The following is a 14170-nucleotide window of genomic DNA, read 5'->3' as shown; positions in this document are numbered from 1 at the left end:
GTGATTAATCTCAATATTCCCACTTTATCCTTTCTGTGTTCCTTTTACAAAAATATATTTAATTAAAATTTTTCTGCATATATATAATTTTTATAAAATTAGATAAATATTTATATATACACCTATGTATATATAAATATAAATAAATAAATAAATATACATATATATATATAATTCTGGTTCTCACGTGGGTTTATTTTTATTTGGATCTCTGATTCATTTGGTGTGGTGTGTGGTATGAGACATAGATCCAATTTTATTTTTTTCCCAAATAGCAATCCACTTATTTCAATATCATTTTTAAAACACCCTACTTTCCCCAGCGTTTTATTTGACATCTTTCTCCTGTTCTAAATTTCCACGTATACTTGGACTATTTCTAGATTTTGTATTATTCTCCAATGATATTTATGATTATTCACGTGCTATTACCACACTTGTGTGGTGGCATCAAGAAAGCCTGTTACCTGGCGGGGCTGCTTCCCACGCACCCTGGTTTTCTTTTCTAGCTGTTCTTGTGTGTTTGTTTTTCCATACAAGCTTTACAGTCAGTTTCAGAATGTAGCTACAGAAACAAACATCTTACTATTTTCACTGGGATTGAATTACGTTCATGTATTAATTTGAAGACGATTGACTTCTTTATGACAGTAAGCAGTCCTTCATGGACAAGAAATATGTATATTTTACAAGTCTGTGTTTTTGTGTGTGTCTTAGGAGAGCTTTTGTATTTTACCCTTATGGATTTTTCACATTTCTGGTCAAGTTTATTCCTAAATATTTTATGGTTTTGTTTCTTTTGTAAATGGAACGTCCCATTATGTCTCCTACTTGGTAATAGATTGCCTATGAATTTTTTTTTTTTTTTGGTGTGTTAACATGATAGCAGCTGCCTTATTGAATGCTTTTATAGTTTTGTTTGTTTTCTTCTGGAGCTCCTTGAGTTTTCATCATATCATGTCATCTGCCAAATTATAGATCTTCTCTCCTAATTCTTAAGTCTCTAATTGTTTCCTCCTCTCTGACTGCATTGGCTAAAACCACCAATACAGTGTGAGTATCCCTGTCATGTTCCTGATCTTGGTGGAAAATCCACTAGTGGTTTTCATTAAGTGAGGTGTTAGCTTTAGAACCAGGTACACATGTTTTCATCATGTTAAGGAAACACTCATCAATTCCTATTTTACTGAGTTTTCAAAGTCAGGAAAGTGTGTGGGATTTGGTCAAGAGACTTTCAGCATTAGCAGGCATTAACTTATCCTCAGCAGATCTACCCTGGAATGGTCCCAGGCAAACCAGGAAATATAGGCACCCTTGTTACCAGTTAAGTTTATTTTTCTCCTTCTCTTCTTGTTGGTCTGTATGATTTTTGGAGGATGGGGTGGAAGATTTGGGTGTAAGCAGCCACTATAATCCCAGAGTCTCCAAAAGTCTCTTTCTCTTTCCCTTGATACCCAGCCCAGGTCCGCAGCCTGATTCACTTACTAGTCCTGCCAGCAGGTGCTGTCCCAGCGTCTGTCCAGCTAATCTTTCCCTATAGATTGTGTCTGATTATCTAGGGGCTGGTGGTGCACCCATCTGTAGAGGAATCTCTATCCTGTCAGAGAACAGTTCCTCAGTGGGGTAGCTCACGGGTGCCACTTCCCAGCTCCGGGACATCAGGGGTGGGACGCAGCTGCTCTCCTGGTCTTCCCATCTTCTCTGGCATCAGTATCTCAGGTGCAAATGCTGGCTATTCCAGATACTTTAGATCCTCTCATTAGCAACACCCAAAGGGACCCTTTTAACTCAAGACTTTGTAAAGATAATAGGAGGGATAAACTTTCTGTTGAGCTCCCGGACCTCCAGAGTAGCCAACTCAAACTCTTTGTTTTTCTGGACCCACCATCCTTTAAAGGAGAAACACAAAACCCTGACCGCATTTGAGGCTTTGAATCCTTTCTTCCTCCTCTCTCTCACTATCCTTGCCTTGCTTGTCTTCCATGTTGGCTCTGCTGCCATCAAGCTTTGTAACCCTGACCCCAACCTGAGCCCTTCGTCCTCCACACGGGGTGTTCGCTATGCATATGCTGTCCTTTTTATGGATGTTGTCTTGGCTCATCCCATTGATGCTTCATCCTGCCCTGTCTGTCTGCTGTTTCTGCCCCTTCTCTCCTGGGGAAATGTCAGACGTCAAGATATTGGGACTGAAGACGCACAATGAAATGGCATAAACAAGTATGCAGTGTTGGCATAAATGTGCCCAGCTATTAGATCTGTGGATAATGTTGATGTGAAACTGCCATGAATTGTTGGTGTAAATTTGATCTCCACATGAAAGTGTTGGTGACACCCTTGGCCAAGAGTGGCCACAGCAGGTTCTCTGCCTGACTTTCAGCCCAAGATTTTCTGTATCAGGGTCTAGTTTGGTGTCCATCTTTTCTTCTGTGTTCCTAGTTTTTAATGTATGTCTATGCTGCCATTCCCTCCTGTCAAAACTGGTCCACTAAGTACGGAGAAGTCTCATCCTCTGTAACAGCATATAGTTCAGACGTGAAGGTATCAGTTTCTAGTTACATTCTCGTAGGTCTGTCTACCTTGTTCCTTGTAGCACCTGTTCAGATCAATGCCAACGGAATGCCAAGGTCAATGCCAAGATCAAGATCAATGCCAAGATCAGGCAATGGAATGACTTCTTCCCTTTTTGTCACCAAAGTGGATGAAGTTGTGTGGCTTTGATCTGGCAGAAAAAACCTCTAGGTTGTGCTCGATCTGAAAAACTCTCCCCTTCACCTAGAGCCGCTGGTCTTCAGGTCCCTTTCTATGTTGCACGAGGACCTGTTCCACTTTGCTAGGATTGGCTGATGGGCTCTTTCATACCCGTTTAACTGTGTGGGTTGCCTAGGCGTACGCCATGATTAGTTAGAACATAGTCACTCTGTCAGTAAGTCTCCCAGATGGTTCTTTTCCTTTCCAGAAATGCAGCAGTGATTGAGCTCTGAGTGAGCAACCTCTTCGGGAGGGGATCGGCAGCCTGGACTGCTGCCCAAGATTGCAGTCTTGGAGACTTGAATTTAAGCATCCAAAGCTGGTAATGGACCTTTGCATGGAACTCAAAATCCAGGGCAAATAATAGAAGGAACAGAATCTATGACAGTGCTTCTGTCTCAAAGGAAAATATTGCTTCTCTTCTGCAAGAAACTGAGGGCACAGAGGGATGCATGAGCACTCTTTCCAGCAGTGAAAAAAGATGGAAGCCAGGAAATCTTCCCTGCCTATCCTGGTTCCCATGTCAGAGCTGGTCACGCTCCGTGATGGCGTTGTGTCCATGGCAATGGAATCTACCTGCAGCAAACGGCTCATGGAATAAGAAGCAAACTCAGGGCTACAGTCTTTTTAGCATCACCATCTTACTAACAGGTGGGCAGCATTTTCCAGAACTGCTGACCTCACTTTCTTAGCTGCCAGAAGAATCTCCCTGTCAAAATTCAGGGGCCCTGAAACATGGCAACCATGGGGCAGTCTTCATCCCTGCGAATGAAAGATAGACCTTCCAAAGGATGAAATGGCTGGAGTGGGAGGATGTTGGCTCTGCAAACAGTGGAGCCAACAAAGGTTTAAAGGACAAAGCAGACGCCTGCCTTGTAGAGAGCTGTACAAATGCAAGGGATTATTAATATGCTTTTAGATTTTGTGGTGACTATTACAATGTGCATACCTGATCACGGACAATGCAACTGGCAGAGACTTAGGAAACTCACATCTTTTTATTATTGCCGTAAACCTAAGGCTCTGTGGCCCAGACCCCACTCATGTTTATCTCCATGTAATATTAACCTTGTATTTCCACTCCGTTATGGAACACTGTTGGCCTTTTAATTCAACAGAAATCTGGGTGGCTGTGCAGACTGGTTCCCCTTGGATTACTCTCCTTGTATGCGATGAGAGCTGAGCTATCTTTTAAAACAAAGTGCTGTGTTATAATAATTTGCCTGGATTCCCAGGGCGTCTTTTATCTGACTTGATAACAATGTAGTTCATTAGCAGCCTTTGTTAACTGATAACCTAAAGCGGTAATGTGATAACTCGTCAGCAATTTTCTGTGTGGAAGATAGAATAAACCATCTTGTAAGGTATCTGTTAATTGATTTGCTTCCTTTAACATCATTTTAATTAAGACATCTGGTTGTGAATGGAAGGTGAATGCTTCTGGGTTCTCTGGAATCATTTTAATTTCTATAGACACAAGAGAACGTGGGGTCCTCTCCCCGACCCCACGTCATGCATGGCACATTTTCCCAGCACCACTCCTGGGCTCAGGCTTTGTTTGAGCTCCACACAAGGTCCCCTGTGTGAAGAAACAGTGTCTGAAGACCAGGGTCTTCAGCTTGTAGAGGCAGATGTGCTGTGGGAGCCGGAATGGGCTGGGGAGGTCTATGCAGTTGGTCTCCTTGGCTGACACCCCATATCCAAACTCAGTGACTTCTTTCTGTGGCAGTCCTACTGGAAGCCCTCTGATGCCTCTTTCAACAGCCCCTCTCCATGGGATCAGCTTCCGGGGATAGAGGTGCCATTGGGCAAGGGCTCTTGGATGTGGTTTTGAAGCATCCACAAGAAATCATTGTGTCTGTGTGTGCACTGTCTTGAGTGAGGGTCATTCTCACTGCCCCACCTCATGGTTTGGAAGAATGCTAGCAGAGGCCAGGGGCTCGGATAAACCCTGCCCCTCCCAGTCCAGTAGGCCTTGGGGCCCTCAGAACACATACAGATCCCAGACAGCCCATCTCAACAGGCAGAACACCCTGCCCAAAGGCAAAAGGACAGATGACACCAGAAGGAAAAGCCATCCCTACATGGGTGGATAAAGCCACAGATGGCAGCAGCCTGCCAGGATCTAAAGGCAGAGTGGTGGTTTGCTGCCTCCAAGACTCAGCACCTGGAGGAGACGGTGAGATGTAAGAGGGTTATCTGGCAAGATCATCAAATTCCAAATAGGTATCAATCTCTAGATCCATAAATTAGAAACATATTTACATTGAATCTGTAGAGTAAAATCAACACATAAAAATTAAATAAATACATGTATGTAATCTCTTTGTGTTAAAAGTATGCATATCATAGAATTCTGATATAGTCTATCATAGAATACATGGGGGGTTGAATAAGTGAGTAAATAATGGTCCTTTCCGTCATCCAAGTTTGGAGACAGCTGAGAAGTAGGAAACAAGTTAGGCAGATGGAGATTAAAGTGTCAGAGTTATTCTGATCTTCAAAGGAGGCATGACATGTCAATATCACGCTACAGACCCCTAGGGCCATGCTTGGTGTCCTTGCCCCAGTCCAAGCAAAGGGTGAGCGTGGCTGGGGGTGGAGTGCCTGCTGGCAGCAAAGATGCAGAGGACGGATGGGTTTGGGATGGTCCCCTCTCTGCGCGGTGTAGAGTATGTAGGCTTTGAAGCCAAATGCCGCTTTGTGAGCAGGACACATTATTTACCTTTGCTGTGCCTCAGTTTCCTCATTTGTAAAATGTAATAGCTGCACCTTCCCTGTGGGATCTTTGTCAGCATTAAATAAGGTGATGCATGTGAAGCTCTCAGGACACCGGCATGTAGGCCACCAGGGAAGTGGGTCAGAGCTCGCAGTATTTTCTTAGCAAAAAAAAAAAAAAAAAAAAAAAAAGCCCATAAGGAAGTCTTTCAATGGGTTTCTGATTTTTTTTGTCGTTGTTGTTCTTTCCTGAGTTTAAATCAGGAGATGGTTCTTAATCACCGGCAACAAATTGTGAGTCAAGCACAGTGGTTGACCAACCAACAAAGAATTAAAACCACATCCAAGGATTACCCTAAGCATATTCTGATGGGGCGTTTGCAGCCAGCAGCAAGGGCTCAGCTCTGCGTCCCCAGTAGACTTGCCCCAAGGGGAGACGTTCTGAGGACTCTGCCCCATCATCCAGGTGACTCCACCTGCCGCTGATGTGATGATGCTCCCCTCACCTCCGTCAGCCCTGGGAAGTCAGGTGGCCTTGATGCCTCCTACCTCCACATCAGGCCTTGATCTGCGCTCATTCAGGTTGGGCAGAAGTGGGGCTGAGGTCGTGAGGAAAGGCTGATCTCAGGAGGAAAATCAGACACAATAGGACAGGAAAAATCTTTCTCAGTCCAGGCTTTGTGGACACTTCATCCATTTAAATTGTATCTGCATGTCCAAGCCTAGCTTTTTTAGATGTAGGTGCGCTCAGTGTAACAACCACTGGGCTCCTCGCTGATGGAATTAAGAACAAGGGTTCTCATCTAGATGGCTGAGCTCTAACCCCTCCTGTGTGTCACTTACTCCCTGTGGGTGACCTCCGGCTAGGCCCTCAACTTTGTCTTAGTTTCCTCATCTGTCACCTGGAGCTGGTGACCACAGAGAGTTGCCAGGATTCCCTGATGAGTTATTAGATGTGGCACAGCTTTGAACAGTGTCCAAAACTTCTAAATGTCCTATCAATGTTACCTATTATCAGACACTATGGGAAAAAAAACAGGGGACAGAGATGTGGTCCTTAAGTAGGGGAAACTGCAGGCAAACGGGGTAAGCAAGGATTGCTTTGGAGATGTGTTGTTGGAGCCCAGAAAAAGAGAAAATCCTAGTTGCTAGCAGAGTGATCTCCCAGCCTGGATGGGAGGAGTCTGAGTCAGGGAGGAGGGTGGAACATTCTGGAACCCGGTCTGCCAATAGCCAGGAGTAGAAAAGACCATGGCGAAGCTAAGGAAGGGCAAAACAACCCCTGTGCCTGGGTCTATGCTGTGCGGGAGGAAGTGCAGGATTCTGTGATACATAGTGTTCTGCTGTTTGCTTGTCTGGATTTGTGCAGTCTGTTTTCTTTGCAAAGTAGGAAGATAGTAAGTGAGTATATGAAATAGAAGTTCAGAGATATAAGGAAAGACCCAGAAGTCCTAATACTCATTTACTAGATGTTCTAGACGGGGAGAGCAGGCAGAACAACAACAGCAAAAAAGGACATATAAAAAGACAGAGAATGAAATGGACCAGAGCTGCAGAAAGATACCAGAACTTGACCTAAAAGCAAGGATCTAGTGAGATAAATGCAAAACTGACTATATCCAGCAAAATCAAAGTAAAATTTGAGAGGACCAAGAACATAGAAATCCAATGACCTATAAAAATATGAGAATGTGACTAAAATTAGACTTCTTATTTGTAGAACTGAATGAAAGAAGATGGAGAAGCAATATTTTCAAAATTCTCAGGGGAAATGTTTAGGCAATGTAGTATTCAATACCCAAACAAACTACCATTCAAGTGAAGAGGAAAAAGAAATCAAAAACCTCAAAAAATTGACTATCCAAAACTTTTTTCTGAAAAAAAAACAATGCTTAGAAGATGAACTTCAGCACAATGAAAACTGACTTAAGAGGAATATGTGAGATTAAAAAAAAGTAGCAGTGAGCAAAGAAATTAGTAAAATTTATATTTAAGTTTAAATAAGTAATGATTGTTATAAAAATTGTGGTACTGTTACTATACATCAGAATTCCACCTGACCTCAATATGGGTGGTCATACGAGAGAAAAAGAAGGGACAGATGTAAGATCACTATATTGCTCAGGGACATAATATAGAATATTGATGAATTCTCAATATTGATAGAAAAATATAGTACTGAATTTGTATACTGCAAATTCAGGAAGAGTCCTAGAATTTAAAAAAAAAAAAAAAAGATAAGGGGAGGATGGGAAACAGTTACAAGCAATTACAAGCCACAGGGCAGGAGGAAATAAAAAAAGAGAAAGAGAAAAAGCAGAAGGAGGAGGAAGAGGCTGTCAGAAGGGGAGGAATAAACAAGAAAGTATCATAAACAGATAACAAATCAGGGTAGCAAAAATAAGCATAATTACATAAAAATAAATGTGAATTAGTTAAAATCACTAAATTCACCCACTTAAAACAAACATTTATTTTGACTTAAAAATTCGGCTGCATGCTATTATAAACATAATTGAAGCAAAAACTACAATAAGATTAAAAATAAAGGGATGAAAAAAGTTATACCAGGCAAATGCTAACAAAAAATATGACAGATGTAAAAAGAGTAATATCAGGAAAAAACTGAATTCAAGTAAAAAGCTAGACAAAAGACAGAGAAGGATATTTGACAGTGATATTAAAAGCATCATGAAGCTTTGTGTACCTGACAACATAGCTCTGAAATAAAAATAAAGCATAGTACCCACAGAGGGAAGTAGCGGGAAGTTTTAAACCAGCTCTCCAAGCATCAACATGTCAAGTTGGGATCTTCCATTAGGCCACAGAGAAGCAAAAATAATCTCAACAGATTATAAAGGATTGAGATTATGTGCTCTACTTTTACTGACCCCAGTCAAATAAAAATCTGAAAATTTTGAAAATACTAGTACAAAAATATTTCTTTGCTTGGAAATGTTAAAATATGAAAAAACAAAGCAAAATAAAAATCCTGAGGGATTCTGAAGCTGGAAATAACAGAGGAGTGTATCATTCAAACCCTTCTCCTAATAATATTATAGGCTCAGTACAAAATACAATGAAGTAATACCAAATGGAAAGGCACCGCAGAGCCCCCTACAGCAGATGGAGGAGGGAACCTGACCCTAGAAAGAAGAAGGTAGCCTCCTCATTTATCCGGCTCTGCTCCTGAGGGCACATCCAGTCTACACGGCGAACAGGGCAATAGAACAGTTTAAGCAGAAAGTGGCTGTCTTACTGGGATGGGAAAACAAAGATTGGGACTTGAAGCTGTCATAGTGGCCACAAATTTAGGAGAACAATCCTCTAAAGGAAGCAGCCTTAGAGGTGGAGCCCCGAAATCTGCTTTAAAATTTCCCTTACATCCTTGGCTGACTTCTAAACTGGGCATGTGCAGGGTGAAATTGCCAAGGCGCTCAGTGGAGGACCACAGCTGGAAGGCTAAAAAGAGCTGGGCAGAGATTCCAGCAGCTGTCCTGCCATTGAGAGAGAATTTGAAGATCAAATCTGGCCAAATTAAAGGGATGTGGTGTGATGGTTAATTTTGTGTCAACTTGACTGGGCCACAGTGTCTGGATGTGCGGGCAGACATTATTCTGGATGTTTCTGTGATGGTGTTTTTGGATGAGATTAATATTTAAATTGGTGGACTTTGAAGTAAAGCAGATTGCCTCTCATGATGAGGGTGGGCCTCATCCAATCAGTTGAAGGCCTGACGAACAAAAGACAGATTGCCCTGGAGTAAGAGGGAATTTGGCCAGCATACAGCCTTCAGACTTCAACTGCAGCATTGGCTCCCCAACACTTTTTGCCTTTTAAGCATTTTGTCATGCTTTTATTGCTTAAAATCATTTCCAAGGTCCTACTCAGTTTTTTCATGGGTACTATTTAAAAGTTTTTATTACTATAAACTACACATAATGAAAATTCTTGTGTGCCTTCTTTTGGCACAGACCTGAGAATTTCTCTAGGGCAGACACAATTTTTATTCCTAAAACCGCGGTGTGCGTGTGTGTGGCATGGCCAGTGTGAAAATGGTCTGAGTAATAGTATGATGTATAATGATATTATCCCCTAATATTTGGGGAAGCCTGGTCTCCAAGGCTGCTGTATCCAGGTATTTGAATGGAAGCACACCCTACTCTGGCCTCTTTGTCCTGGTTTGCACCTGGCTCCGATGCCAGAATGCCCTTGGAGAGAGTGAGAGAAATTAGAGCTGCTTCTGCCAGCCTGAGGGGCAGCCTCCAGTGGTCGTGGCCAAGAAAGCCCTCAGGGAGGGAAGCAAAGTGGACAGAATGAACTGTGAGATCGCTTTGGCAGAAAGAGCACCAACATGGTAGAAACAAGAGTGGGGAAAGGACAGCCCAGTGCCTGGGAGAGGCTGGGTGAGGCCGGGGCTGGGGACACTGGGAGGGCAGCGGCAGGTACGGGCTGAGTCAGGCTGAGGGAGACCTGTGGGTGTCAGGAGAGGTGGTGTGAACGAAAAATACTGCAAGCCGTGTCGGTAAACAAAGAGTGCTGAAGACATCAAGTCATCAGCCACTGCCGCCACCCGCCACAGTGAGCTCAGACAAGCCTGCAGTCCAGCTTCTGCAGCCACCCACAATGGTACCCTCTGAAGGGACTCAGAATAAGAAAGGACAGGATACTGGCCCTAGGTAGCTAGGTGCTTGTCAAAGGAACGATTTCAATGATCCCAAATGTTTGCTCTTTCCTATATATAGAAAAGCACTAAATTCTTTAACTTGAGATGCCTGGTTTTCTTTACCAGTGATCTTTAATGTTCCGATTACCTGGTCTTTGTTGTAAAACTCCTATATATCCTGGCACTGCCCCTACCTCTTCGGTGCAGGCTCTCAGAGCGATCTGGGAAGCTGTCATCCCAGGCTCGAAGGGGTTCGAGTCCTTGAAAACATCTGCCAAATAAAACATAACTCTCAACATTTAGGCTGTGCATTTTATTTCAGTCGACAGTGGGATAAGCAGGAGGACCGGCAAGGCTACACTTCTGTCTCTTCTCTGCTTTGGGAGGAGTAGCTAGCTTGGAGATGATGGCTGTCATTTCTGTCAGCGGGATGCTGTGATATGGAATAGGCCTTCAATCAGAATAGGACTCACAGGAGTGATGGCAGGCATGGACCCCAGACACTCTCAGCTTGTCATAGGGACTGTGAGTCTACTCCTGGCTCATCCCTGAAAGAACCAGCAGTGCTGGAGAGGACCACGTGGAGGGTTTTATGCACCTGGATGGCAGAAGCTTCCCCTCCCAAGACACTCCAGGCAGAAGGGCCTGACTCCACTTCCCCACAGAGGGCAGTGGGCAGGAGAGCAGAATGGCTGGAAGGGAATTTGCCCCTCAAAGAGAAGTTTTCCTAGGCAAGTGAAACTTTTTAGAGAGAAAATAATATCTAAAGAAGCTTTTTTGGAAGTTGAGCCACGTCAAACCCTTGATGTTCCGACACAGAATAATGGATGCCAGCCAGGATGGATACGATGGGGCCTCAAGCAGACTAAAATCATCTCCTTTCATTGACTTCTTATGTGAGGATGACAATGACTCACCAGATGACAGAAGAGGGGTGAGAAGGGGGAGGAGGAACGGGCACAATCCCAGGGTGGTGACAGGAGGGGATTGACACCTGGGCCCTGCAGCTAGGGGCTGGTCACGCTCTCAGACATCATCTGGTCCTGAAGGAATGCCTCCATCACCTCCCCCATTCCCAGTGGGGATCCCGTGTCTCTGCTCTGAAAGCGATGAGGGAGAGGAACAAAAAGTCAGATTCAGGCCAAGGACAAGAGAGAAAACTTAAGTGGAGTGTAACTTGTAAGCTTCAGCTATTGTTCATGAAATCATCCAGGCATTTTGGCTCCAAAGGGAAACATCTCTTCAAATTAAGGATCATTTACAACGTGTGCTTAGCATTTGCCTGGCACAACTTGAACATTGTAAAGCTGCCTCAGCCTTTACGAGATTGAAATGGTGCCCAGGTTGGGGCGCGTGCTTGGTCTTGAAGGGGCTCAGTTGCTCCGGAGGGATGGATGGCGGTGGGTGGAGGAGCTGAGGGCTGCAACAGTTGTCCAGAGCGGGTGGGAAGGGACATGGAGGTGATTCTGGTGGGGACTGATGACAACCCCGCTTGCTGTGATGGGGAAAGTCTGCACCCTGCAGACGGACACAGGTCCTAGGTTGGACACCTGGTTTACAGCCTCGCAGCTACTTGACCTTGGGCAAGTTAGACAGGAAAACTGGCGGGAGTGGAGGGGCTGGGGGTTCTCCAGGACCCTCATAAGGATTAAACAATGTAAGGAAATGCATTGCGCTGTGATGGGTTGGTGGTAAATAGATGCTTGTTTTTTTAAATTTTTTATTGACCTGTAGTTGATTTACAATGTTAGTTTCAGGTATACAGCCAAGTGATTCAGTTATACGTATACATACATATATATTTTTTCTTTTCAGATTATCTTCCATTACATGTTATTACAAGAAATTGAATATAGTTCTCTGTGCTATACAGTAGGTGGATGCTCATTTTTTCTGTTTTACGAACTTGGAGTCGAGAAGACAGAATCTTGGGTGGGCTTTCTGCCCATTAGGCAACCAGAACAGCTAATTCAGGTCTCAAAGTGCTTGAAGCCCAGTCATGGTCAGGTTCCTCATGCTCAGTCTCTCCAGCAGCCCCCAGGGCCACAGAGGCTGCCCTGCCCGGCCCCCAGGCCCACCCAGCCCAGCCGGGCTCCTGCCTGACCCCAGGCCTCCCTCCTCTTCCCAGCAGCATCCCGGGGCCTGCTTGCCCAGCTGGCTTTGATCAGCCTCTCACTGAGCCACTTTTCTGTTTTCCTTCCTCCTTGTTTATGTTTCCCTGCAAACAAATGTCATGTCTTTCCCACGGGCTTCTCTCTAGCCAGTTTGTTTTAACCCCGCGCAAACAGCGCCAAGTTTCTGCTCTTCATCCCAGCCTCATTTTCTGCACCCATTGAGCCCAGTGCTGCCCTCTGACCCAGAGACTGACACCAGTCCTGAGGTCCTGGGTGCAGGGACGTGCCCGTGGGACCTGATCTGAAGCATCCTGGGGATGGAGGGGCAGGATCCATGGGGTTTTGCAAAATCTTACTTGTGGGCCTTGTATATTTTTTAAAATTTCATTAGTATTTAAGTAAAACCAGAAGTAATTTATTGCTTCTTTTCTTACACGTTTATAGTCCAAAAATTAGAAATAAAGGATCACCGAAAGGATGGTGGAACCTCTTTTCCAAAGATAAATGTTGTTCACTCTTCGGTATGTATTGTTCCAGAATTTATATACGTGAGCAGATACATTTCTATATACTAGGTTCACATAACTGGGATTGCATGGTACAGTGGACCTTTGAACAATACGGATTTGAACTACGTGGGTCCACCTATCTGCAGATTTTTTTCAATAGTAAATATTACAGCTGGTTGACTCCGTGGATGGGGAAACTCTGATATAGGGGGCTGATGGATTGTAAGTTATACTCCTATTTTCAACTGTGTGGGGGATGGGTGCTCCCACCCCACTGCGTTGTTCAAGGGTCAACTGTATACGTTACTGTACTGGGAACATATTGTTTTGGTGCTCTTCATGAACTGCATTGCAAACCTTTGTTTAGTTGTCCCATATTTTATTCAACCCAGGGGCTCTCAAACTCTAGCCTGCATCCAAGTCAGTCACAGAGAGGCTTATTTAAACCCAGATGGCTGGATGCATTGGGGGTAGAGCCCAAGAGTGTGCAGTTCTAATCAATTCCCAGGTGAGGCTAATGCGACCCAATCAATGTAACCTCCTTGCCTGGGACATTGGTTGTGTCTGAGCTCATGAACGTCAGTAGCACTGTGTTGAAAATGGGCCAGCAAAATCTTGGACACCCTTAAATCCTGAACGATACATTCCTAGAAGTGAGATTGCCGAGACTGAGGGTGTCACAGGTTTAAAGTTGTTGCTACATATTGCCAGAACTTTTGTCGCAATTTACATTTCCACCAGAGTATACCAGTTTGGACCCTGGGTTTACTTAATTATTTAAAAAATAAAATAAAATGTATTATGGAGGGAGGATATAGCTCAGTGGTAGAGTGCGTGCTTAGCACACACAAGGTCCTGGATTCAATCCCCAGTACATCCATTAAAAAATAAATAAATAAACCTAATTACCCCCTGTCTCCACAAAAATAAAATAAAATGTGTCCACCTGATCTAGCTAGCCTAGCTGAGAAAGCTAGCTTCTCATCCCACAGGCTGTGTGAACCCAGGAAACTTCCCCCACTGCTCCGGGTCTCAGTTTCTTCATCCATTTATGGGGAAAGAATACTCTTAGGTCAACCTTTCTAGGTTGATGTGAGGATCATAAAATGATGATGGGAGTCAACGCCCTTTCTACACTGTGACCCACGTGGAGGTGGCGAGGGTGGGGGGGTCTGAGCACTTCCTTGAAGGATTAAGATAGAGCCTCTATTGTGGAAACTTCCAGAAAGTTAGAATTACTGGGGAAATTTTACCTAAAAGGCTGGTCTTCACAGCCAGAACTGTGAGCTCCACTAACTGCATGTAGGAGCTTCCAGTGGTGAGATGGTAAACTGTTTAGCAACCTGCTCCCTGCCTGGGGTGATGGGGCAGCATGTTCAAAAGCCCTAGATTTTAGCCTTGGCCAATTACCATGA

The 14170-nt window shown here is 44.1% G+C and overlaps 1 protein-coding gene across 3 annotated transcripts in view; it reads left to right on the top strand.

The window, feature by feature from the left end:
• Window positions 1–14170, top strand: part of TMEM273 (transmembrane protein 273) — a 55409-nt gene that overhangs the window by 28354 nt on the left and 12885 nt on the right. For 2 of the 3 annotated variants that reach the window (XR_012510345.1, XM_010963490.3), the window contains one exon: window positions 2957–4115. The exons of the other annotated variant lie outside the window; for it this stretch is intronic. Coding sequence is in view for 1 of the 2 variants with exons in the window: in XM_010963490.3 (XP_010961792.2) it covers window positions 2957–2981 (25 nt within the window). In the remaining variant the exon portion in view is untranslated. Of the gene's footprint in view, window positions 1–2956; window positions 4116–14170 lie in introns of those variants that run through there. 3 annotated transcript variants of the gene reach the window in all.

Source organism: Camelus bactrianus, chromosome 11 (assembly GCF_048773025.1).
Source record: "Camelus bactrianus isolate YW-2024 breed Bactrian camel chromosome 11, ASM4877302v1, whole genome shotgun sequence".
NCBI lineage: Eukaryota > Metazoa > Chordata > Mammalia > Artiodactyla > Camelidae > Camelus > Camelus bactrianus.
The sequence above is the reverse complement of the archived record's forward strand: the minus strand, read 5'-3'. Positions and strand labels throughout refer to the sequence as shown.